At 38.8% G+C, this 27,113-nt stretch overlaps 1 protein-coding gene and 1 long non-coding RNA gene across 2 annotated transcripts; one reads left to right on the top strand and one right to left on the bottom strand.

Annotated features, from left to right (window-relative positions):
- Positions 1–699: 699 nt before the first annotated feature.
- Positions 700–4,770, bottom strand: LOC114156598 (uncharacterized). The gene is made up of 3 exons (XR_003597973.1): positions 4,614–4,770; positions 3,530–3,623; positions 700–1,678 (listed from the first exon to the last, which is right to left on the bottom strand). It is a non-coding gene; the product is annotated as an uncharacterized LOC114156598 (long non-coding RNA).
- A 15,980-nt stretch (positions 4,771–20,750) lies between these two features.
- On the top strand, positions 20,751–26,837 carry LOC114155487 (tubby protein homolog). The gene is made up of 12 exons (XM_028035398.1): positions 20,751–20,972; positions 21,919–22,078; positions 22,613–22,843; positions 22,964–23,092; positions 23,212–23,364; positions 23,452–23,618; positions 23,728–23,889; positions 24,020–24,132; positions 25,714–25,828; positions 25,924–26,022; positions 26,134–26,305; positions 26,394–26,837. The coding sequence occupies exons 1-12, from the start codon at positions 20,931–20,933 to the stop codon at positions 26,525–26,527; spliced, it is 1,677 nt and encodes a 558-aa protein (XP_027891199.1). The 5' UTR covers positions 20,751–20,930; the 3' UTR covers positions 26,528–26,837.
- The last annotated feature ends 276 nt before the right edge of the window (positions 26,838–27,113 follow it).

Here is a 27,113-nt window from a genome sequence, read left to right as displayed (position 1 = left end):
CTGTCATCTCCTGACAGTTATCAGTAAAAATACTGAAGCCAAATAATACATTTCAGTTCGTGCAGTACAGCAGTCTGAGTGGAATTCAGAAATATATGTAACCCAAAGTTAAAGAACAATTTTAGGGTGTATTCAGACCGGATAGTCTGGTAGACTCGGTTCGATTGGGGACTAAAATTGCAACATTTGTTAAATTTTCATAACTCTAGTTCGCATTCACACTGCACTGTCAAACGACTAAAACTGACTGAAAAACCTGTTCCCCCGCGTCGCCTCTGCACCAAGAACTACTGACGGAATCGACACAAAACCTCTGAAGACCAGCGCAACTTTCTTCTTCACAAAGAGTAAACAAAAACGGAGCAGTGTCCGATTTTAGCGGTTGTAGGACTTCTTCATTGATATACATTACTGGTTTGGACATCGCCTGTTAGCCGCTTGCACTAGTCGCGGTGAGTCTGTCCACTAAACCAGACGGGATGAGCAGAAATCACAAAAATGATCGCAGCGCCTTTATTTCTTACCCGATTTCTATAAACATGGCTTAAATTAAAGCTGAGAAAATTGCTGACGTTTGTAGGTATTCTCCCTTGATATAAATCTATACACAGTTTGGTTTCTATCAAGATGCAAGAGAGGACTAAGCAAATTCCTCCATCCTATTTGATGATTATGTTTAAACAATTTCAGTTTTTCAGATTCAGTTTTTGTCATTTATTAAAGGTTTAAAAATTACAGCAGCTACAGAGCACCACAGCAATGGGACAATAAGCTGATAAAAAGGTTGTAAAACAACTTCAAACCATTTATATTCTGCTTTGCCTTGCTTAGTGTTGACACGCAAACCGGTTCATATGACAACCGACACAACATCTTCGTTAACCCGCAGAGCAGAGTAATATATTTACCAGAATGTCCTGCACTGTAGCTAACTTTCTGCTTTTGAAACAGTCTCCAGTCAGGTTGCATTCAGACAGATATTCTACCCTTTTAGAGTCCACTTCAACCCGACCGAGACTTAGGTTTTTAGGCGGATCAGAGTTCGGTTTTGAAGTCTGTTCTTGGAATTCAAATTTGCATTCAGATCTCTCCAAAAACTCGGACTTTCTAGACAAACGGATTAGAGTCTGATTCAGGACTCTAATCCTGGGTTGGTCTGAATACACCCTTAGAGGAAAAAAGGGTAGTTTAGCAGTTCAAGATGGGTTTTTTTAACCCATTTTAAAAATTGCACATATATCAAACCAAAACAGGGTTTTCTTCGATACCTGCAACAAAGTTATGGTGTATGTACCAAAAACCTATTGATTATTTTGTATGAAAAATACAAGATATTTTGTATTATTACTTAAAGATTTGTTACCCGATAAAAGAAATGTATCACTACTTAAAGATATGTTAAAAATAATTTAGGATTAAAATCAAACCAGGTACTAATGGAAGTAAAACTTGTCAGCAGAAAAAAAATAAAACTCAAACATGTTTCCTCCTAAACATCAGTTTTTATTACAAAAAAAAAAAGAATGAAACAAATTATAATCCTTGAAAGTCTTCTTGTGACAAACGGCCATCCAGAGATGATCAAATATAAATGTCCATGTCCAACGTCACTGAACAGAGAATTAGTGCGAGCCACTATGACGTCTCCATCTTGTAACCATGTTTTTCCAGCTCCGCTCTGCAGGAAGGAGAAAGAAAATAGAAAAGATCAAGTCAGCAGAGATGATTACTGGTGGGTGGTTGGGGCATAAGTACCCTCTGGTATTGATTGTAAGAACCATTAAGAGATGGAAGAGAGAGAAAAAGAACTACATAAATATTAGATAATGCATGCAGCTATGGATTTGATGATTATACATGCAGATGGCAGCTGTGCCCTTAAACAATAATGATATCTTTAAGAAACAACTTAATGGTAGGTCTATTGTAATTGAACTAAATAAAATAGCATATTACTATTACTAAGTTCTAAGTGTACTCAAACATAAACAGAGCCACCACTTATCTATCAACAGTTATTGATTACATATGCGCCTTCAAAGCATTACAGACCTGGAGATAACTTTCCGAACATAAATCCTGTTAAGATCAAACTTAATTACATTTCTTGTATTTCATATGCTGATTTTTAGACCTAATTAGGGAATTAAAAACTAATCATGAAATATGAAATGGTACACTACCATTACTGGAAAAGTGATCTATAGAAGCAGAAAAAGACAATCTAAGAACAGCAGGACAGTAAGAATCCCCTTCCCTACATAATTAGCCCCTGCCATATATCAAAGTTCAAGACTGCCGGCTGCACAAAACAGGAAGAACATGAGGTAAACAAAAATATTTGTGACCCTGATGTAACTTTTGATTTTGATACAACTTTTGCTGAGAATGTCAGATGAGGCCCGAAACCTGGGAGTAGTGATGGACTCTGACCTGAACCTCCAGAGCCACATAAAGACAGTTACAAAGTCGGCCTTCTATCACCTGAAGAACATTTCCAGGATTAAAGGACTAATGTCTCAGCCAGATCTAGAGAAGCTCATCCATGCATTCATCTTCAGTCGTATTGATTATTGCAACAGCGTCTTCACAGGTCTGTCCAACAAATCAATCAAACAGCTGCAGCTGATCCAGAATGCTGCTGCTCGTGTTCTCGCTAAAACCAGGAAGATAGAGCACATAACACCAGTTTTAAAGTCCCTCCACTGGCTCCCTGTAGCTCAAAGAATAGACTTTAAAATACTGTTGTTAGTTTATAAATCACTGAACGGCTCAGCACCACAATACATTAAAGATCTGCTGTTGTTGTATGAACCTTCCAGACCTCTCAGGTCTTCCGGTTCTGGTCTGCTCTGCATCTCCAGAACCAGAACCAAACGAGGAGAAGCAGCTTTCAGCATCTATGCACCACAAATTTGGAACAAACTTCCAGAAAACTGTAAAACAGCTGAAACACTGACTTCTTTTAAATCTCAACTAAAAACCCACCTGTTTAGAATTGTATTTGAAATGTAATCAATTACAAATCTATGGATGGAACTTGACTTAATGTCATGTTTTGATTATTGATTCTATATTGCATTGTGTTTCTGTGTTTGTAATGATGTAAAGCACTTTGAAATGTCTTGCTGCTGAAATGTGCTATACAAATAAAATTTGATTGATTGATTGATGAGGCTACATTGCATTGTTTGATGTAACATTGTTAATACAAATATGTCATATCGGCACCATTACATGAAACCCAGATAGACAACTTCAAAATAGTATAAATTGGTGAAACAAAAGCTGTAACTGTTATTTTATCTGCACAGCAAAACATAGGGGTCTCAGTGAATCACACAGGGGCCAAAGGAAGAGGATTTAAAATGCAAGTTAAATAAATTTAACACTCATCAAGGGAGACATAAAAAAAAAATACAAAAAAACCCAAAACATTTATTTCCACTGTACTGTTCAACTTGGTATGTTGCTGTGCTTAGCTAAGTGAGAGCTTTAATATAATTTATAGTGCTACATTAGTCATTACCTCAGCTGGTTTGAGAAATCGTCTTCTACGTTGTCGTCGTCCCAGTTGTCTTCCCAAACATGAGCATCTTCATCTTCATCCAGCCCCGTCCAATCTGACATTTACAGCAGATCAGTTTGAGTCACAGTTATATATTTGTATGTTAAACTCTCAGGCAGAAAGTTAAACAGGAAAAAGCCCTTTTTCTATAGCTGCCAACAACAAAGTAGGTGTATAATGTTGAAGTTTTGGTCCGACAAAACAGTGTTCGACTGACCTTAAGATAAGTTGAATTGTAAATCAAACAAAGTCTGCTCATAATGTTTTCATTATGTAGCAGACTAATAACCATATGTTTTCACCAATGTAATGAAATGTATTTATTTGTGAGCTCAGGTTTAATCAACCCGTTGCTAAAAACATTGCCTTCGTCAAAAAGTGCTAAAAGTAGTGTAAGCAGGGCTGCATGCCATATTCAGACACACATCCTTTTTGTCTGTATTTGACACTAGCGCTAAAGTTAATAAAATAAATCCTTATCTTTATTATTAAGTCGAAAAGGATTCAAGGAGATCTTTACTGTATTCATTCCAGGTTGTAATGTTCTCTGTTAATGCCTATAAAAGGTTTATTGTGCAATATGCGTCATGCCTTCTGGCTAAAGGTAGAGCATGTATACGAACATTTGCTGAAAATGTATTTACAGTAGGTAACAAATAAGGCCATTTTTTTCTGTTTAAGTCCACAACCTTTACATATTTTAATGCAAACTGTGTCTCCTTCTATGATATCGTTGTGACACACTGCTAGCTGTGATGAGCTACAGCTTGTACAGTAAAAATGAGAAGTGGTATGGCAGAGAACCACTGCATGCAAGTTTTCTCATACAGTCCAGAGACAACATGTTAGAAGATTTGATTATTGTGGTTAAATAAATCAGTTTCAGTGGAATGTTGGTTTTTTTCGGTTAGCTAGCAAATGCTAATGCGGCTAGCCTAGCTGAGTCACTGCGCGCGGCCTCGCAGCGATAATTTTAGGGCTGCGGATATCCTGTTCAAAGTTAAATGAGCACCTTATATATTCACAAAACACGCAAAATATTTACCCTCAGCTGGGAATTCCTCAAACTCGTCGTCCTCCTCCAATAAGCCCAGGTCTACGGTCTGCTTCTTGTCTGACATGTTAGCTCTGCTGCTGTGTGCTGCTCCGTGATGAATGGTTCTCTATCACTAGGGAATTATGGGAACGCGAGGCTGTTCAGGCGGGTGGCGACTGCGCAGGACAACGCAAAAGTCAACAGTCTCAAGCTCAAGCAAAGCTACAGTAGTTTAACTCCAGTAATATGATTGTGGATAGAGACTCAGCTGAGGGCAATGACATCAAACTACCTGACAAATTGTTTGAAGTGCAATAATTCAGAAACATAAAAAAAGATACAAAGAAATTTAGAATCAGACATGGAATTAATAATATCAGTAAGATTATAATAAATGTATTTTTCACAGAGGAAGATGGCAACACAATTATCAATAACAGAAGTACTAGAAGATGTTTCTTAAACTAGATTGATTTGTTCATTTATAAAATAAGATTAAAATGCACATAATGTTTTTTATAATTATTTATATTTATTAAAAATGCACTATAAAATAAAAACTTTTAAGAATTAAGTATGAGTTTAAAGTTCTCTTTAAGCATTTAATTAAGAATAGCACATCTTTACAGCACAAACGTAGACAAAAAAACATATGCATAGGCTTATAGATCTATACTTATATTGACTTTTGATAAAATTATTGAATTTTGACAACTTTAGGTACTCAGTTAAAAACTAAGTGTGGCACTTAGAAGAAAGAGAATAAAGGATAGTAAAATAGTTCTTATCTTGACAATATTAATAAATGTAAGGTATTGTGTTGATGTAAATTACTCCTATTGTTGGTTCACACATTTTGCACCAGAATGTATTAATACAAAATGGATAAATGTCTATTTATAATCTTTAACAGTTTACATAATACCATATGTGATTATGAAAAAAAGCTTGGTTCTGTAATAACATTAAGACATGCAATATGTCTTAATATTGCAATGTTTCCTACGTTTAGACTTTTGTAGTTACAGCTAGAGCCAATGCAAAGCAGCTGTTTCTGTTTTTATTATGTTTTAAGCATGAAGAGAATGAATGCAAAGACTGACAATGAGAAGGTCAAGTAAATATATGTGCAGATATTTGAGAAATCAAACACCTCTTCTGTAAATTTCTCTGTGCTTCTTTCTCTCTTCCCTCAACTAGCACACACACTTTTTTCCCACACAACTAGAAAGCCCTCTTTCCTCTAAACAAACACACTCCAGCCATTGGAGTTTCTGTACATATTTTTCATCTGGGAACAAATGCACTTTGTAACCCTTGCGGCTCGCTCGAATAATGAAGCGGCAGCCACAGCTTAGGATGTATTTTAGATAAATGGGAGCGCACATTTACCACAAAACCACTCACGCCACAATGGAAATTGCTCTGCAACTGTCACTTGTTGACAGACGGAACAAACCTCAAACTTAGGCACCACGTACTTATTCTATTTTCAAATTATTTTGTAATCATCCAAAGCCTTTGCACATGACAATGGCACAACACTCAGAGGAAAGAGGAAGAAGACTTGCAAAGAAGTCAAGGCTAAAGTGTTTAAACAATGCCATCCATGTGGACGTAAAAATGCACAGCTGCATAACGCAGAAATAAAACACAGCTGTAAGTTCAAAACTTTTAATTTTAAGAATTTACAAATTAAGAGAAAAAAGAAAGAAGAAACTGATATTACAGCTGTTCTGGAGGCGATGAACACATTTAATTTTAAACAATGCCATTTAAAAAGTGCAAATATCACTTGGAGTTTTTCCACCTTTTGTCCTGTAGACTTTCATTTACTAATTATATAATCAACAGATCACAACAACGTTTTGCAAAATTGTTAAAGGGCAGGAGCAGGCTATAAGGTTGTCAAAACTTTCCAGATCAAACTATTAAAAGCATGGTGTGTAGTTAACTCCACCTCCCTGAGTCAGCACTTTGTAGAATCCCCTTCCTATTCAATCACAGCTAATTTTTCAGATCTTACCACAGATGCTCTATTTAATTTTGGCCTGAACTTTGACTGGGTCATTCCAGCACATTAATATTCCCCACCCTCTCTTTCTGCTCTTCTCTCTATGCCTGAACTGCATCTCCACTCAGAATTTTGCATAATAAATAATGTATAATTTTCTTTCTGCTTCACCATTGGTCCATCACATAAACCCTCAAAAAAACACATAAAAATTTGTTGTTGCAACACGACAAAGTGTTTAAAAATTTAAGAGGTAGGAATACTTTTCCCAACAGTCTGTTGTTTTGCAATTAAAATGAACAGTAATATTAACTGACTGTCAAAATTACACCTGTATTTAAAGAGTACCAGTGGAGAAAAATATCTGTTTACAAACTAAGCTTGTGTTCCCCATGTCTATTTTTAAGACCAGAAGCTTGAAATGATGGGATCAAATTTACTGAATTTGCCCCAAATGAAAAAACTTTCATTCACATCTTCCATTATGGAGCATTTAATTATGAATGCTGCTCTTTCTCGCTTTGAGCTCCCCTCCCTGAGGTATTGCTGAAGTCTGGTTCCCGTGTCACTCAGTTTCAGGTGCAAGTGAAGTCCTGGGAAGTAGCCTCAACGTCCGCCCGGCATACCTGAGACTGCAGTTACACTGCGCCTGGCGCCTGTAGTCTCTCTGCTCAGGATAAAAAAAGAGAAAAGAAAAGGGGGGTTCGTAGACTGGGAGATCCAACATGGCCACTGGAGACTGACTCCACCGTGACTTGTGTCTGTGTAGCAGCATCACATTTCTGCCCTTTCACAAAGCCCTCTGGGAAAGGACAGGTCGGCAGACACAGTAAGTGCACCTACTGAGACAGTGCAAGACTCCGACTGAGGGACTGCCCTTCCAGTCTGACAGTCTGCACCCCGTTATCCCAACGCTGTTTCCCACAGGCCTTGTTCATAATGTGGCCTTCAGGCATCGCAGAGGGACAGGGATGGAGCGAGTAAAAGAGAAAGTTCTCCACCAAATAATCCAGATTACCTCCTAAAGATAACAGAGGAGCCTTCATTTTCCGCTCGTCAGAGAAAGTGACAGGGCATTGGGGGAAAGCTGTCTGAATTCAGTGCTGTCTAGTCATGAACTGACTCTACCCTAGAATAAAAGGGAAGATTATTTGTACGCGCTTATTTACACGCAAGGTGGTTTACAGGAAACTAAAGGAACAGCAGGAAGAAAAATTACATTAAAGAAAAGGAATAAATTAGGGGGAATAATGGCTGCATTTAAGCATCAAATTAAAATAAACATTTTTTTTTAAAGTTAATTTAACTGCTGGTTAAAGTAAAATTAAAATGTGCCGATTAGGTCATTTTTGACTTTGAGGAGAAAGTTGCAATAAACTTTCCTGATTTAAAGAATCCTGTTGTTATGGATCCTGTCTTTTCCTCTATCTCTTTTATTCTCTTCTATCTGCTTACATACGTACACACACTGTAGCTTACATAACCATGTTTATGTGTGACTGCTGCCAGTAATATGTAAGCAGACTGGAACTGATTAGACTACCCTTGGAGGGTACAGAATGCAGAAAAGAATAAGAATCCATAACACCGTTTTTCTCTCAAACTGGTTTTAGTGGTCCAGATTTTAACCTAGTAAACAACTCTCAAATGTTCTTATGTCCAAAACAGGGTGACAGGTTTTTTAAAATCTGTTATATCACCAATAGGGAGCCAGTGCAGGGATCTTAATTTCTGTGTGATATAATCAATTTTTCTAGTGTTGGTTGAGACTCTGGCAGCAGAATTCTAGATAAACTGCAGCTCTCTGTTTCATTCATTCAACAGACCAATGCCCAGTTTCCACGGGAAAACCTCTATGGTGGTAATATGTTTAAGATGGTTGTGCATTTATATAGTAATAGACATTCTTGGGTGCTAAAATATAAACTTAAATCTATAATGAACATAGATTCAGATGTATTTATAAATATGCCAGATTATAGCTTAGTTTCCATCTGTTATCCCTTGCCAAGTTGATGTTGACATGCAGTATAACACACACCAGACACTAAATATGACAAGAAGCAATAATACACAAGATGAAACACAGCAATACACTATAGGTTTCTTGCATGCTCAGATCCTCAGCTTGAGTCTAATTTTATTGCTAACTTTCCCTAATTGCCTGTGTCTTTTCTGTATAAAGTTGGATAAAATTTGAACCCGTTGGTTTGTTAATTTAATTGACATTCAGAGAGACTATCAGCATCTGCATGATAAGGGATGCTGTGGTATGCCATAATCTAAGAGAGGGTGTGGGGGCACACTTAGATACTGAATAAAAGTGGCACGAGAATAATGCCTTGAGAAACTCCACCTGAGATATTTCTATGCTCACATTTATTGTTGCCTAATAACTCAAAGTAGCCTAACACCTGAATCCACTCAGCAAAATACCAAACAATTTCACACACTTTTTCTTTTGATCCAGATCAGTATTTTATGGCCAGTTTAGCCAACAAGCCTTGTTGCAGTTGTGTTTCATGTTGCCATTTCTCCTTCAATCTGAAATAGGTGCTTCCTCACAATCAAAATGTTACACATAGACTGTAAAGTCATTCTAAGATTAAGTCAACACTCCAATGGAAAATTTAAATCCTGTAAAGAAATAAATATGTAATTCTCATAGATTAACCAGGCAAGGGAATCAAGGGAAATCTTTAAATAAAAAAAAAGTATACTTGGATCCTATAGTAAATCTACAGGGAGAGCAACTTGCTTCCAGGATAAGTCTGTCAAGATCCTGTATTAAATTTAATCCCAACCAGTCAGTGAGTCTACTCCATTGTGTTTTGTGTGGAAGTTCTGTCTCTCTTTTCATATAAACACATACGGGAGAGGAAAACAATGGATATTAGCTAATTCATGAAGAAATTCGATAGGAAAGTTCGATGAAACTCCCAAAAGAATCAAATAAAAAAATCAAAATGGAAAAGAATGAGCCTTTTTAGGCTCGTTTTATCTTCACAAATCCACCTTTCTGGATGTCCCTTTCACACAGCCATCTGTCATGATGAATTTAAGTTTCATATTTTACCCCCCGCCTTTCTGTCTTGAAAAGCTCTGTCATCTTGGGCTTGAGGTACAGTTTGCCAAGAGGCTAATGGCCCTTTATGACAGCACAATCTCATGCCTGTCCCGGCGAGCCTCCAGGTAATCCGGTCCTCCTCGGCGGCTAAGCCCTGCTCAGGCTTAAGTTGCATATTCTGTTTTTATCAGGATGCTGCTGATAAATGCTATCAGCGGGGGAGAAATGAAATATGGGGGGTCTAGCTTCATTGTGCCTAAGCCCCCCGGTTGGAAATCAAGACCCGAGGAACAATGACAACTCTATGGCTGGATCTTGAACGTCTGTAGGAATAAGCATGACTTTACTCAATTTCTCTATGTATGCTGCAAAAAAAAAAAATCTCCCTGAGGAGCTTTTGCAAACTATTTTAGCTCGTCAAATATCTTTGCATAAATGCATGATAATCCAAGCACTCAAAACACATTCCAATTACAATTACAGCAGCTTACTTTTGGACCCCCAAAATATCATTTAATAAAATCGTAGAATTACATGCTAATTTATTTCCAGTAATGCACGTTAATAGTGTGTTACCTCTGTGTCCATGGTCCAATGCCGCCGACCTATAGTGTATGTGAAAAGCACTCACACACTCTTACCATAGGTGATAACCCCCTTGGCGAAAAGCACTCTTATGGGAAGTGCCCATTATCTACAAAGTCTATCCTCATGCTGACACTAAGTCATTAGCTTAATCTGTCCTCGGTGTAAAATCAGAGTTAATTTTTTTGGTTTTTGGTGCAACATGAATGGAAATGTTGACTGTTATGATGAATTAAGTGAGGAAATACACTGTGTTTTGCGGTAATATTTGTTTATGTATTTTTAATCACCCTTGTTAGAGGTGCTATGGCTCTTACGCCCTAGCCTTTGCTGCTTTAGAACAGCTCTAAATAGTATAAAAATCCTACTTAAAAATTGAGACCTAATGATTTCAAAACACTTCCCACTTTTATTGTGACATATTTGAAGTGCAATTCAAATGACAGCACAATAGCTGGTAGCACAAATGTCCACACAACAAGACTAATATTTACTTGTTGAAAAATCTTTGTGTTAAGTAATTTCAGCATTTTGTTTTCTTGTGTACTTACCTGCAGAATTTGGGCACATCAGATTGTGAGAATGTTTCTTGCTTACAGGAATCTTCAGGTCACTGAAAAGTTGTTCTGTTGGACTGAGTTCTGGATACGGTTTTTTTAAAATTACCTAAGTTTCTGTCTTGTGAAGCCATTTTGCTTTAATGATTTTGACTCATTTTTCTGCTGAAAAATAAAATACCTCTTCATCTGTTTGCACACATCTGGAGGGCTTGGGCCAAAACTGGATTCTCACAGATTCGTTCACATTGATAAAAACCCTCAGATCCTTCTGCACCTGCCAACATGCCCAAGTCTGACCATCCAAGCTAGGTTATCCAAAGAGTGGATCACAAGATGCTAAAAGAAGTTTATGAAAACTATAAATTGTCATTAAAAAAAGTCATTTAGGGACTTACAACTGTTGATGCTTATGTATTTGCCACTAAGATATCGGTCAAATTTAACTTTAACTTTAATAGAAAAGTTTGCCACAGAAGAATCTGGACAAGGATCTCCTGGTCCATGAAACCAAGTTACATGGACAGGAAAACATTAAACCAGATTCTACCATGGAGGTAGAAGTGTCATGGCTTGACCCATTGTTTGTTTTTCTGTTAAATTGTATACGACATATATCACATTAAAGGTGGAGAAAAATAATTTGCAAAGGAGGAACCATCTAAAAAATATTTTTCATCTTGCAAAGCCGGAAACTCTAACAGGATTGTACACTTTTGACAGTTGTTGGTCAGAGGGCACTGATTGTGCTGCAGGATCAGCTTGCAGCACAATCAGTGCATAAGCTTGTCATAAGCCTATGCACAAGCCTTTCTACCATTTTGCTGATACAAGTAACATTAAGCCAAAATCCAAGAAAAATCTTTCCTTAGTTTAAGAATCAGTTCAAGCAGATCTGTTGTGCTGTTTCTCTATTCTCCTCTTTCACATCCTATCACTATTTCACTATCTATCCCTATCAGAAACAGACACACCTCCTCCCCCTCTCTCTAGTTATAGTCACATTATGTCAAAGTGTGCGTGTCCTACAAAGCGGCAGGGGGGCTGAGTTCAGTGAATCGTTGACAAGGACTGCTCAGCTCTTCTCTGACAGCTGTCAGCGTCTTGTCTGTTACCTGCGTGGAAATGGTAATGAGCAGGAGTGACACAACATGCCAGAGGTGATGTGACAGCTCAACTCGCTCTCCATCGAATCTGCTGCACGACGACTCGCAGCTTGGGTAAAAGCAAATATCTTCTCTGAACCTGCGCAACATGAGCCTCGTTTGCGACGTGGTTTATGCGAAGGAACACGCTACGAACATGGCGCAGAAAACACGTGAAATGTACAGCATGTCTATTGTCTCTATGGAAAATCTTGAGCTGCATGTAAACATGAACTGATGTAGTCACGAACAGATTTCTAAATATAATCCCTTTGGAACAGCACGACTCGTTCTTTTGCAAAGCTGCTTCTACAGTGTGTGGCAAAAGTAAACTTCAACTTATCTTAGTGGGATTTTATGTGATTGACCAACATGATTTGTTTTAACAAGTAACGATCTGCAAGATGTTGTGTAATATTTACATAAATATCGTTTCATTAAGGTCTCAGAGGTTTCCATTGATTATTGTACCCTATTTTGTCTATTTTCATTGAGAAAGTGGCCCATACAACTGACCTGTCACCGCACCATTCCTGACCTGTAGCTCCGTAGGATAACAGTGCAGTACGATTAGGGCAGCCATACCGCTCAGAGAAAATGAGACATTAGTGAAGAGACCAAGGAACACAACAGAAGACCAAGGATAAAGTTTTAGAGAAGTTTAAAGCAGGCCTAGATTGTAAAACAACATTCTAAGCTTTGAGTCTCTTTCAGAACATCTGGACTTAAAAAGACAAACCCGCAAAGACAGAGGGCTGTTCACATAAACTGACAGGAAAAGCAACCAAGAGACCGATGGCAACTCTGAAGGAGCTGCAAAGATCCAGAATCACAGGAAGAATCTGTTGACGTGTCAACTCTTTGTTGTGGACGCCACTCTTTAGGGGGACACCGCAATCGTGGGCGAAAACTCTCTAGCCGGATGATATCAAACAATCTGGTGGTGATAAAATAACACTGCACCTCACCCATGAACACACCATACTCCCTAATAAACCATGGTGGTGGCAACATCAAGTGTGCAGTGGTGAAAAGCTGGAGTTTTGGGGATGGAGCTAAGTACAGGGCAACCCTAAGAGAAAATCTCTTGCAGGCTGAAAATGACTTGAGACTGGGACAGAAATTCTTTCAAAAAGCCAAAGATATTAAACAAACAGCCAGAGCTACAGTGGTATGGTTTAGGTCAAAGAATAATAATATGCTACAATGTCTGACTTTTGCTGGTAATTATTAAAAAAAAAAAAACAACATCTACAACTTTTTTTATTATCTGCTACTCTCTGTTGGTCTATCACATAAACTCCAAATAAAGCACAGTCAAGTTTATGGTTGTAGTGTGGCAAAATGTGGCAAAGTTCAAGGTGTATGGATACATTTGCCAAGTAGTGCATGAGCACCAGAACACAGAATCGCCCAGAGTTTTTATATCAAAAAAATGTTTTATTCTTTTTAAAAAAATGCCCATTTGCTGACTTTTCTGTTATTTTCTCTGACGCAGTAGTTTAGCCTCTGCAGCTGTGCTCAATGTCAAAGTTTAACTTAAAACCTAAATTCACATTAATAGGTACTAATACAAATAGCTCCATCTGAAGTGTAATCCAACTCTTTAACTGTTGATTTTGCTGTAATCTCTGACCAGGCTGACTCCGCAATTTAGTTGGACCAAATTCCATGCAGCTAATCCCCAACATGTGGCTGTCCCTAGTCCCGGAAAAGTCTGTGATTGGTTTGATTGATAAATGGAGCCCTCCTTACGCAGATGCCCGTCCGTTTTGAATGGGGGCCTCTGCTGGTCTGGACAATGTCCAGGAAACCTTGGACAGCCACTTATTAAGTAGTTAGACCCTCAGGACGAGGCGGCAGACAGAGACTGCTGGTGGTCACCTGGGCTGGGATTTAGTTTTGCTATCCTTCACCCATCAGTCAGCTCTGGAAGGCTGGCTGCAGTTTCTTGTTATAGGTGGGAGGAGAGCCCTTGATTTTGCTCTGAGGTGAAGCTTTGTGTGTTTCCTTAGCCAAGACAGAACCAGCGATTTACAAACTGAAAATCTGTCATTATTAATCTGCTCACAACTCATTACTTGTTAGAAGCTAAAAATATTTTAGCTTGTATCAAAGCATTTCAAGCTAAAGCAAACATCTGATAAAGTCTGAAAATAAGCTTAAAAGTGAGAGACTCTGGATCATTTTGCCCATTTGTGTTGTGGTGGTTTTATGCCCAACATTTCTGGCAGGAAAACTCACAATTCAGGGTAATTTGCAACACTTATTAATAACACATTTTTTATGTTTATTTTCTGCAACATCCTGTGTCCAATAAACAACTTATGTATGTGTATTAGTACCTACTATGTGTGTGTTTGATTTTTCTTGAAAGTCAGCCCTTAAAACTGGGAATGATTTTTACCTTCCAACTGAAACAGTGGGATATGCTAATTGTTAACTACCGTTAGCAAAACAAGCTGATAGCAAAAAGTAACAATAAAATGTGGAATTTGGGCACATTTCAGCTGTATTTTCCTCTCGAAACTCAGAAAATCCAGCCTCTGAGTTTGAACACAGTCCTAATTCTCTAGCAGGAGATTGCTTAGAGTTAATCAGGTGTGATCAAGTTTCATAATCCCCCTTATTTCATATGAGCCAACGACCCTTTTAGAAATACAAACACTGGAAATATGGTGTAATATAAAGCCTTCAGACTGCTCTGTAGAGCATTTGATAGCGATGTTGCCTTGCAGCAAGAAGGTTCTGGGTTCAAGTCCCAGCGAGGGACATTCTTAATGGAGTTTGCAAGTTCTCCACATGCATGCGAAAGTTTCTCTCTGGGAACTTGCTTCCTCCCAAAGCCCAAAAATATGCATGTGATTTGAAGTGCTCTGAAGATGCTGTAAAGTGTCTGCTTGCCTACATGTTTGTTTAATTTATCTCTCTGATGGATCTGAGACCTGGTTGTACGCCACCTCTAGCTCAGTGACAGCTGAAGACAAGCAACAGGTGTTAGCTAATAGCAACATGAGTCTACTTTTTTTCCCCCAAAGGACAGCAAATGCAAAAAGTCCGCTTAGTAAAGAAGTACTTTAAAAAGTTTGAAAGCCACGGATTTCAGCCACATCGCGTGCATCCGACGTGCAAAATCAACCTTTTCACCACAATAAAATGCCACAATTACAACAGACCTGACCAGTGTGCCCTTTTAAGATACAGTGACACTACACATAATTTTAGAAAGTACTTTTATCACAGAAGTTCAGGCTGGCATACAGCTATAAAATTGTTGCTTCAGAATCTGGTGGCAGGCAGATTAAAGCCATCTCAGCTGGTGATGTGTTGCTGCAGAATGGGAGCAGAGTATCCTGGGTAGAGTTCAGATGAAACACTAGGAGGTGAAAGAGAAAGTGGTGATTTGTCATTAAGACTTTTCAAAGCAAGACCAGTGCCAAGGGTCCAATTTCTGCTTGTTGTAATTTTGCCCAATCACTCCCCCATGTCCCTAAACACATTTTTCTTGCAGGTACCGAAAGAACACCGTGGCGGTTGCAAGCTGAATGAATTGATTAAAAGCAGAAATATGACAATATCAAATTGATATTAGTCTTTTTAGGTTATATTTGAGCATCTTTTTTTTTAAAAATAATTCTTAGTGATTTTAAATGCAATATGTCTGTCTGTATTTGGTCTGCTCCGGTGTTAAATCCAAGCTGTTTCTGGACTTGTTTATGCCTAAAACAGGTCAGGAAAGCCTTTTTCTGTACGGCTGCCAGGTACAGTTTGTCTTGGCCCGGGTGGAATTTGTAAAACATGCTCTCGTAAAGCTGAAATCAAACGTGCCTATTCTTGAAGTGGATGCTGGAAAATTATTCGCAGGCAAATAAAGTTGCGTGCGAGTGGCGAAAAAGCCGCCCAGTTCTGATGCCTGGTTCTGTTTAGCACAAATCATTTTCACTCGGATATCTGGAAGTGTCGGCAGTGATTTGCAGACTCTTGCTAATCCCTTGCGCTGATATAAACGTTGATCTTCTAAATTTGACACAGCCTTTGCCTTCCACTGTTTGCAGCTATTTCTTTTTTCTGTTTTGTTTTCTTGCATATAAATTTGGCTGTCCTCATGTCTGAGTTTGTTGTGGCAGAAGAAGCCTTACTGTTTTGTTCATCTGATTCAGAGGAAGGGGGGGTGCAGGCTCTTTGCAGCATACCTCCCTGCTCACACACACAGATGTGCATCATCACTGGTTGATTGTGGCTGACCCTGGCTGATTGAATGGGTAAAGGGGCAGGCGGTTGTGCAGCTGGGCCGGCTGTCTGGCTGTCCACAGTGGTGGGACGCTGAGGAGAGGAATGGTAGCGTGACTGCAAAGGGATTGACGGGCCGCCATGCCGTGACCCCAGTCGACATACTCCCAAGTCAGCGCACTGTGGTGCACTTGTTCCCCTGCCAGAGATGGCGGAAACAAAAGAACGAGGAACTTCCCCCGATCTTCATTTCGGCTGTTTGGACAACTCCAAGGCCCACTCTGTGCCTTCAGGGCTCAGTCAGCCGGACTGGGGAGGAAGAGTAGAGCAGAAAGAAGGAAAGCCGGGAAGCTGAGCAATTATAAGAAGGAGAGGAAGCCTGTGTGTACGTGTTGGGATGGTATCCATGACATCATTCCTGGAGGAAGTTTCTCAAATGCAACGCTGCAGTGAACCTCATTATGATTGAACAAAAAAATGAAAGTTGTGGCATCTCCTTCCTTTACATATTGGTAAAGTGAATAAAGTTGGAACATAAATTATATTGCATAAGTATTTAAAATATCCTTGCATTTTTCTCTCAATTTGGCCAATTGCAACCACAAACCTCTCTGTATTTTAATGGGATCTTAAGAATAGCTCAGAATAGATACACAAAAAACACGTTTTTTGTAAAATAATAGGTCAGGGACAAAGCTGCAAAGAAATTAAAGCTAAACAGCATGATTGTCCACATAAACTGACAGACCAGAACAAATAAGGCAAAAATCAAGGCAGAAGCGAAGAAGTCCATGGTAACTTTGGAGGAGCTGTAGAGCTCCACAAATCAGCTACAAATATTTGTTTATAGGACTGCTGCTATTTGTCTGCCCTTTATAGAAGAGTGGGAAGAACACTTGAAGCTGCAGTAGCTGTGAAAGGCTGTCCTACAAAACAGTGAAACAGGGAGGTTGAATGCAAATGCACTCCAGACTTTTCAGCTTTTTATTCATCAAAAATATTGATAATCGTTCATCTTTTTCTTCCCACTCCACATTTCTAAACTACTTTGTGTTGGTTTAACGCATAAAGTCCTAGTAAAATATATAAAAATAATGTGGCTGAACTTAGAAAAAATGTGACAAGGCTTAACGGCCTTAGATGCATTTGCAAGGCACTTTAAATCTTGTCTTTTTAATCGAGCATGTCTTTGACTTTTACAGACTTATAAAGTCTGTTCTGTTCTGTTATTGCAACACAACAGAAAGTATACCTCAAACTAAACACTAGTGCAGTTTAGGTGAGCATATCTAGTGTTTTATAGGAATATGAGTCACGCTTTCTCCACTGCATGTTTACTTGTTTGTTTATATGTTGTCCATATACTCTGGTGCATAATTACCTTGCTCAGCGAGACGTATAAAACAAAAGGGGAAACATTTGTAATAGCCAAAGAACAGCTCATTTTTCCAGCAAAAGTAATGGCCAAAGAGTGGGGAATACAGCCGGCTGCTGTTCCCCCTTTTTTCTTTCTTTTTTTTTTTTTAAACAGAAATACAAACATCAGTCAACGGGAACCAAAGTTAGCTTTCTTTCATGACTGTCCATTACTGCTCAATTATTCTCATATGAAGAGACAAAAAGAAAACAAGCTTAAAACTTTTGGCAAAGAGGCTTTTGTGAGTCGAGACATCAAGGCTTCAAGGAAGTCGTTCAGAAGGCCGAGTCAAAAAGTCATCAGAAGGGTAGAAACAAAGTGGAGAAAGGTTTGGGTGTAGTTACATGAACGCAAGTTGGCCTCGTCGGATGACAAATTGTACGGTGCTGGGACGGGACGGTTCAGCCAGCTGGTTGGCCCCATCGCCGGGTTGATTGATGGTGTTGATGTTCTAAATCGGCCGCTAACACGCCGAGTACAGGACTCGTAATAGCGCAGCCTTAGATTGGCCCTGGAGATAGCAGGAAGTGGATGGGGGTGTATGTGAAAGGGGGGACTGCAAGGGAAAAAGGACACGTTCCCATGCAAGCACATGGGTTATGGACGCATGGTACTGGGACTGCTAAATTCGGTCCACTGAGTTAGAATGTAGAAACCACAGAACCTTTTGTGAAAATCTCTCTTCAACTATCACTGTATGTTAGATGCTGTACAAGTGGTGAGTTGTAGCGCTCGCTATCACTCAGGGATTTCCCTTAGCTCACTTCTAGTCTGAAGAAAACACACGAGGGGGTCATCATCATCGCTTGGACAAAAAAGCAGAGGGTCAAGGTGCAATCATTACTGTCAAACAGAGGTCAAATCCAGAGCTCTCATGTCCACAGTTATCTGACCAATGTGCGAACAAGTCAGGAGAGGGTAAGAGGGGAGGGGGCAGTGTTAAAAAAAAATACAACTTCCCCTTAATTGTAACAGGAACCCCTTTATCATAGTTTGACTGAATAACACATGCTACCTTTGATCAAGACCAAGGCAGTCTGGGATCGTGAAGGAAGCTCTCAGATCTCGACACACGCAGAGGGGAAACACGGGGCAGCTTGGAGGGGGGGAGAGGGGGTTACTGGAAGCTTTCCACCATCACTGTGGGACAAAAGAGAACATTAAATGGAGAATTTCAATTGTGTTCAAGACGTTTTGTACAAAAATTGGTGTTCATTTGTTTCAATAATGGCTCCTCCACACCTGCTTGCAAAAATTTGGACTCTCTAAATATTGATCTAAATATTACCACTTACTGATTGTGCGGTCAGCAACATTTGATATCTGTTGAAGGCATTTCTAAGGATTTTTTGCCTTTTTTTTTTTTTTTAGTTATGTCAACATTGTACAAAGATTGATTCACACTCTTTACACTGACTAATAAATCATTCAGGAACAAGACAATCCCACCTAACTCAAATGATAAATCAATATTGTGTCTACAAATAACAGAGATATTTTGTAGCTGTATGTTTAGCCACTTTGTAAGAGGCTTTCTAGCGAAAACATAGCTGGGTCCCAAATCTGTGTTTGCGTCTGGAAAGTCATCCAAAGATAACACAGTATAACAATGACAAATTATAATTTGGTCAAACTGACTTAGGGATTAAACTCCTGCTTCTTGTGTTTGGTGTTTGCCCAGTTTATTGCTGGGCATTGCTTTAAGTTACTTTTCTTGTGCATACATATTTTACACCTACTTGTTCTATTTTTTTTTTGTCTAGTTTTACTTTTGTTTAAGAATTTTCTTTATGAAAATCAAAGCGATTAACAGATGCAGCAGCTTCTAGCTCTGCAAAAATGTGTATTTTATTCCTTTCAAATTGTAATATGTCAGCATTTTTCATTTTGGGCAACAAAGCCAACAGCACAAAGACACAAGTGACAAACATACACACATACTGTACATCCCCTCACACTTCTAGGGTAATCTAGAGTAACCAGTTAATCTACTATGTAAATATGTTTTTGGACAGTATGAGAAAACTGGAGTACTCTGAGAAAACTTTCACTCATAATAGAAGAATAGTCCAAATGTATGAATTTATAGCAGAGAGAGAGAAAGAGAAAGAAAGAAGTGGGCCCAAAAAACACTGCTTGTGCACCACACATGTGAGATCAGCTTGAGCTGAAAGGATGAAGCTTATTTGGACCCTGAAGGTTCTATTTGTAAAGTAAAAGCTAAACCAATCTAAAACTGTTCCAAAATTCCCCATAGGAAACATGATAAAAAGCTGGTCAGCAATTGTTGACTTTTCTCATGAGTTGTTGAGAAGCATTGCAACATACACTTAGCCTGTAAAAGGCGAGGTATCTCAAATTAACAAAAAAACAAAAGCATAATTTCACTGTCTTTACTACAGTATTTACTTGTTAATTCTAACAAGAATTCTAGAATTCTAACAGACAAGTGAATTCTGGACAGGGTGTTGTACGTAGATCACGCAGGCAGTCTGTGAAGGCTAACAAGTCTACATCTAGTTGTTTAGTTGTGTTGGCAGCATAAACTATGAATTTACACTAGAAATAATAGAAGCCACACAGGTGAAACACACGGGTTTCTTCTTTTGATGGAAGACACTGGGGGGGTGCACCTGTCTTTCATGTGAGACCATGGGACCTTTCTGAGAGATGTCAATTGCTGAAGTGGATTTTATATGTTTGCTTTGGGTTCATGAATATGCATATTTTTAAAATAAAAAATCTTCAAAAAATAAATAAAAGAAATTCTAGTAGATTTTCTGTGCAGCTCTCTATCCCAGTAGTATGTTGATTGTATGTGGCAATGGGATAAATCTGTCCAGCTGTGCCAATAACAGCCAGATTATCTCTTTTCCATTTGTTTTCTGAAACTTTACACAAAGATTAAGCAATTCAGACTGCTGGCTGGAAAAGACTATCAGCAGCAGTGCACCACCGTACAGTTTGGTCTCTCAGGTTTCACCAGGACCAGCAGGCCATAAAATCTTACTAAAAACAGCCATGTGAAGCTTGTTCGTGTTCAAGGGCCTCCCTGTCAGTAGAAGCTGTGCACTGTGCTCTAAGAACATTATCCCCCCTTTAATCCACTTTGCCTTCTGCTGCGTGCAGGTGGACAGACAGCCAGATGGAGCCGGGTGGCGCAAACACCAGCTTCCACGCTTAATTGCAGCAAACTATTTATCTCAGAGACAAAGTCAACTAATTCACTAAGAGTTGACAGTGCATTTCATCTTTTGTTGCCATATACTCCTTTTCACGCATTGTGGTTAAGTGCGACTCTTTGCTCTGCTATGGAGGACCCGGACATAAGGCAACAGAAGCTGGACAACCAGGTAAACACAGACTGGTTTTTTTGTGTTCCTCGGAGAAACAGTAAACAGGCCGAATCTGCAATTGGCTGCACTAAAATAACTCTTTATTTGGGTTGTCTAGAGTGATCTTGTTCTAGATTTAGCGAAATTGAGAAGCTCTGATCATATTGTGTTTTTCCTTATGTTATCTTTGTATTTTCTCTCTATGGAAGGACTTTGCGCTGTCATTTGAACTTAATATTCCTATGGGATCATTAAATTGTGTTTTATTGCAACATATAACTTTACAATTAATTAAGAATTAATCTCTCGAGACTAGAGTGTCATTGGGTCATGGGGGTAAGAGCCACCAACTGCTTAGGCATCTGCTCAAGGTTTACTTGTTCTTCAGAGCACAGTGACGTCTGATGTACAGTGCTGGTCAAAGGCTTACATACACTCACCATCAACATAAATGTAAAATTCAGTTTTGTCCTTTAATGGTGCATTTGTTCTTCATATAAAATGACTACAATGGGTGTTTAAAACAATCAGTAATTTTACAGGTAAACTTATATATTGATATTCCCCTGATAAGACACACCCTCCAAATATTTTTAGGGTATTTTTTGTCCATCCATCCATCCAGCCAGCCAGCAACCAGCTATTCTCCGGTTTTATAGTAGCATATCCTTAAAAACATTCAAACCAATAAAATGAATGGACGTGATCTGAGTGCTTGTAAACTTCTGACTGGTTCAACATTGTGGTATCCAGATTGTAGTAAATTATTAATAATAATTTGTGCACTTCTGCACTTTAACATCAATGTTGGTTGTCACCTAAGAGAATTATAGTGTAAATACTGTACATGTACCGGTAGTTGCGTTGCATAATTTTCTTCTCTTTTTTTGTTATTCAAATGCAAAAAAGAAAAATTGTAAATTTTTTCAATCACTTATTCGGCATTTTTGATCTCCCACCCTAGCGAGCTCTTTTGATGAAAAAGCAGCAAAAGAAGAGAGCAGACGCTCAGATGGTGGTGGCCAATAGAGACGCTCGCCAAAAGAATCGAAAACACAAGACGGTCAACTCAGAAGAGATGCCTCTGTTGATCTCTCAGTCCCTGAGCAGCACGTCTCTGAGTGGTTAGTATTTGAACAGCGTCATATTGTTTGCGAACAACGATCCACTCGTCATCGTTTTCAGGGGTATAATTAACGAGTTTTAAAGACAAGAAAATAATGTGAAAGTTCAAATTTATCGTGGGTTTTGTCACATCTGGTGGCTGCCTGCTGCTGGGAGGATAGGTTATGAGCTTTTATGCTGCTCTTGAAATGAATAAAGTAACCCAACAGTAAGTTTGTGAAATGATAGTCACCTCAGCCCAACAGATGATTTATAAAAAATCTATAAAAGTCCTCTCCATGCCAGGAAATTAACTAATTTAGATGAGCTTTATCATTTACCAGCTGCCAAAGAGACTGATCATAATTCCAGGCAGAATTCAGCCAGAGGCTTTTGATGCTTATAAACAACACCCTGTTTTTCTGAAACTTACTAACGAGCATTTATCCAAATATTAGTGGAGGGTGCACGCATGTACAGTATTTGAGCCAGTATGATCATTGCATCTACACTTCAGATTGACACTGCATGTTGTTGATGTTTGTTTCCCGGAGATCAAGTAGAACATGCCCATGACAACCCCCTGGACGAGATCACACTGGGCGAGGGTGACGTGAATGCGAGCTCAGAACCGGATGAAATACCTCCAGAGAAGCCTGTCACTCCCAAAACGATGGACTTACAGGTTGACCAAGAGCCTGAGGTAAATGGTAAAGAAGAGAACGTAGCCCCCGAGGAGGCAAAAAAGACCAAAAAGAAAGATGTGAAAAAGGACAAAACCAAACGTAAGACTTTTTTTTGTTTTAACTGAGACTGTACAAAGTTGAGATTTTATGCATTTTTATGAAAATCTTAGAGACATTTGCCACATTTAATTATTCTTCAGAAGCTTTTTTGTTCTTTAGGAGTGGAAGAGACAGAGGAAGAACTAGAAAAGGAGAAAGAAAAGGAGAAGAAAGAGAAAAAGGCAAAGAAAAAAGACAAAGTGAAGGAATCTGTAGACACACAGAAGAAGAGCAAACAAGAACGTAAAAGTAATGTTGAGAACCGAGCACTTTTATGCCTTCTGTTCTGTGACCATAACCCTTTAAGTCAAGCTTTTGTGTCATCCTGCTAAGTTTATTTAAGATGTAGGCAAACATTTCTTTTGCAGAGAAGCATTTGCAGGAGGATTCAACCCCTGAGACAAAACCAGAGGTGAAGGATGAAATTCTAAAGAATAAACGCAACGAGAGCGACAAAGACGAAGAAGATCCTCGGGAGCCCGAGACTCCGTCACCCATGAAGAAGAAAACTCTGGATACATGTGAGTGATTTTGTGATCTAATTTACTGTGCAATCTGCAGTTATGTTGAGCTAATACAGACGAGTTTTTCACATTATTAATTCACAGCTAGATGTCAAATAAGTGATGAGAGCAACGATGAGGAAATCCAAGAAGAATCTGAGCAGAAGAAGGAGAACAAGTCAAAGAAAACAGAGAAAACTCCATCCACTCTGGCATCGTACAACTCCAACTGTAGGGAGACGTCCTCCTCAGGCAGTGAACATAACGAAAGGGTCAGGCTTTGAAAGTATTTTTTTCAAATGAATATTGAGGGGAAATGTGCAGAAATAAACAAAAAACAAAACAACATTATCCGTGGAATTAAATTACGTCCTATTTCAGGTGACTTCTCCGATGTCCATGGAGGACCTTGAGAATTTTGCCGTCCGTCCCGCTCCAAGAGACGTGACCATCCAGTGCAGGGTCACCAGGGACAGGAGAGGCATGGAAAAGGGCATCTACCCAACTTATTACCTCCACATGGAGAAAGAGGACGGCAAGAGGGTGAACATTTTTCCTTGTGAAGCTCTTTCTCAAAAAATTTAAAAAGTCTAATGAATTGCAATATGTTTTTATGTACTACAGCTTTTTTGTGTTCGACTGTAATCTATTTCTCTATTGTTTCACCTTAAAGGTGTTTCTGATGGCGGGCAGGAAACGAAAAAAGTGCAAAACGTCCAACTATCTCATCTCCATTGACCCAACAAATCTAACCAGAGATACAAATTGCTACATCGGAAAACTAAGGTACAATCTAATGTTTTCTTCTTATTGTAAGGAAGGTTTTCTCAAATCATATTGAAAAGGATGTGCTGTGGTGGCGCAGGGGTTAAGCACAGCCCACATATGGAGGCCTTAGACCTCGAAGTGGCTGTTGCAGGTTCGATTCCCAGCCTGGCAACCTTTGCCGCATGTCTTCCCCCTTCTCTCGTTACCCACTTTTCTGTCAATTAACTATCAAATAAAGGCCACTAGACCCAATAGAACGTTTTTAAAAGTCATATTGAAAGTTGAAGCTGTTTCATCACCCCAGCTTTGTATGATTACGCAAAAACTATGCTTTTTAGTACCCAGTAACTGACAAGCAACTTTGAGTCATTGTATAAAAAGAAAGCACGTCCTCTCGAAATGTATAAATTACTTTGTCTGTACCAGGTTTGCGTAATCACATAGCAAACCTATATCACAGACCTATACAATCTAAGCACATACCACAGATTCCACAGTTTTGAGTGGTATACCTCAAGTACTCTGGACACTTACAAAATACTGTGTAAAACTCTGTTTACAGAAGGTGAAGGATTTCACATCAAATGTACTGTTGAGGTGAAGGATGAACCTACTTAGAGCATCTGTCTTTAGCTGTTTCTTTCCTCGACAAAGCAATTGAAAACCAATGATAGATTTTACCCTGTGTAGTGTTTACCATAAAAAAGTACTCCTACTTCAGTGCTTTATTGTTTCGCTATGTCTATTTCCTTGATGAAACTGAAACTAAACAATTGCTGCAGTTATCTCTTTTCACATCTTTTTTCTATAAAAGCAACACTTGGGTTGGTGTGTCTGTGTTTAGCTGTATTTAATTCCCACTATAACCTTTAACCTCTTGCTGCTTTTAGCACACTGTACTTTATTTATTTGACAATTCCATAGAAAGTATGCCTGCCACAATGGTTTCTTGCGTTGCTGTGTTTCTATTATGGGTTATGGGTATTCTTTAATTTTTCTTTCTCAAAGAAAGTACCCCTAACCCATACTTCTGTTTTTTTCTAAGCCATATTGGAAGTGTCTCCATGTTTAAAGGGGTGGAGGGCTATTCCTCTCCTCTAGATAAGAGGCTCTATTTAAGTAGCTGCTTGTGAACTAGACATGTGGCTTGAGAATTGCCTCAAAATGACATTGGTAGACAAATAAATAAACTGAATTAAACAGGACTTTCATGACTTTATTTTTTCCCCTTGGTCTTTTTTCCCCCAGAGTCATGGTTCTTCTTTCTTCCATTCTTAAATGACCAAAAATGTATTTGATTTGTTCTTTAAACAAAAGAACAAATGGCATTGTCACAATACCACAAAGGTTATTGATATTCTACAGTTTTATAGACATGCAATGTGCAATCGATTTATTTTTAGATTCATTTGGTTACATTACTACAAACAAATAAAACATGACACAAATGTCTAAAATCCCAAATCTAGTCCTCCATAGTCCACAAACCCAATGGCGACACACTTTTACAATGTCGATCTTTTAAATTTGAAACCTCAGTGTTCTTTTGCACACATGTTGTGGTATTACTTTTAAGAGTTTAACTCTCATTTGCTTCAGGTCCAATGTTCTGGGAACAAAGTTTACGGTCTATGATGGAGGTGAAAACCCAGAGAAAAAACCTTTCATTAAAGAGAGTGAGTCAGTGCGGCAAGAACTGGCAGCCATATGCTATGTGAGTCTCAAACATGCATACACACAGACACACACTGCTTCACACACCCCAACAAGCGGTAAAACCTAGAAGACACATAAATTATTCTTTTCCAGGAGACAAATGTTCTGGGTTTCAAGGGTCCAAGGAAAATGACAGTGATCATCCCTGGCATGCTGGAGAACGATGAAAGAGTGTCCATTCGCCCCAAAAATGTAAGTCTTTGTTTAAAAAAAAAAAAAAAAGACAAATAATGTTCAGAGTCTGTCATGAAGTTGGTTAAGAGTAAAATATTTCAGCTGAGGTGACGTTCACGTTTATTTCAGGAGCTTGAGACTCTACTGGTGCGCCATTCGAATGGAAATACAGACAAACTGGTCACGTTGGTGAACAAATCCCCAAGCTGGAATGAGCAGACTCAGTCATACGTGCTGAACTTCCACGGACGTGTAACGCAGGCCTCCGTGAAAAACTTCCAGATCATCCACCCAGACAATGGTAAAATAACCACATTTCTCTCACGATGACCAACTTGTTGATGTGTTTCGCCTGAGATCTTCAGACGCCGTTTTTATGTCTCTTCCAGAGGACTATATTGTGATGCAATTTGGTCGTGTGGCAGAGGACGTTTTCTCCATGGATTATAGTTTTCCTATGTGTGCCCTTCAAGCCTTTGCCATCACTCTCTCATCCTTTGATGGCAAACTGGCATGTGAATGACCACACCCAAAGTGCTTAACAAGACTACACAAAAAAATGTTCTAGTTAAAACTGAAGCTACACCCATTATTTAACGCGGGACTATGCTTGATTATATTTCACCCTCAATCACACAACTTGAACCATACCACAAATGTGACAGAAGAGTTATTTTATAGGTCCTGTGGTTGTCTTTTTGTGTTTTTTATTTCTATTTTAATTGAAATACAAGACACTACTACATAGCTTTCCTTTCATATTTTCAAAATGTGTATGTGATTTGTGTAATTAAACTATTATGCTATTTAATAAGAAATCTGATATGTTAAAAGAAGAGATCGAGTATTAAGATTTACCCTTTTTTTAAAGCAGTAATATAACACAGATTTGTTTACCTTAATGTCTGACTGTTTAATTTTACAATATAGTCCGTGATCTTTACGTGTGCACCCGTTTTTTTTTTCTCAGGCAGAGGTCTTCTTAAAAATCATCCTTGACACATGCAATCCCTCAGGATGTGGCACGTTTCGTCTTTTATTGTTTTCGGGGACAGGCGCAAAATGTCATCTTCAATATTTCAGTTTTAGTCCAAATAATTTGGATCTTC

The sequence above is a fragment of the Xiphophorus couchianus genome, chromosome 13 (assembly GCF_001444195.1).
Source record: "Xiphophorus couchianus chromosome 13, X_couchianus-1.0, whole genome shotgun sequence".
NCBI lineage: Eukaryota > Metazoa > Chordata > Actinopteri > Cyprinodontiformes > Poeciliidae > Xiphophorus > Xiphophorus couchianus.
This window is presented reverse-complemented; position numbering and strand designations above follow the sequence as displayed.

Excerpts from the sequence above, each read along its gene's own strand:
- LOC114155487 (XM_028035398.1), top strand. The coding sequence starts at position 20,931 with ATGGAGGACCCGGACATAAGGCAACAGAAGCTGGACAACCAG. Across the intron at positions 22,844-22,963 it reads GAAAAAGGACAAAACCAAAC|GAGTGGAAGAGACAGAGGAA; the intron begins GTAAGACTTTTT and ends TTTGTTCTTTAG. Across the intron at positions 23,890-24,019 it reads AGAAAGAGGACGGCAAGAGG|GTGTTTCTGATGGCGGGCAG; the intron begins GTGAACATTTTT and ends TTCACCTTAAAG.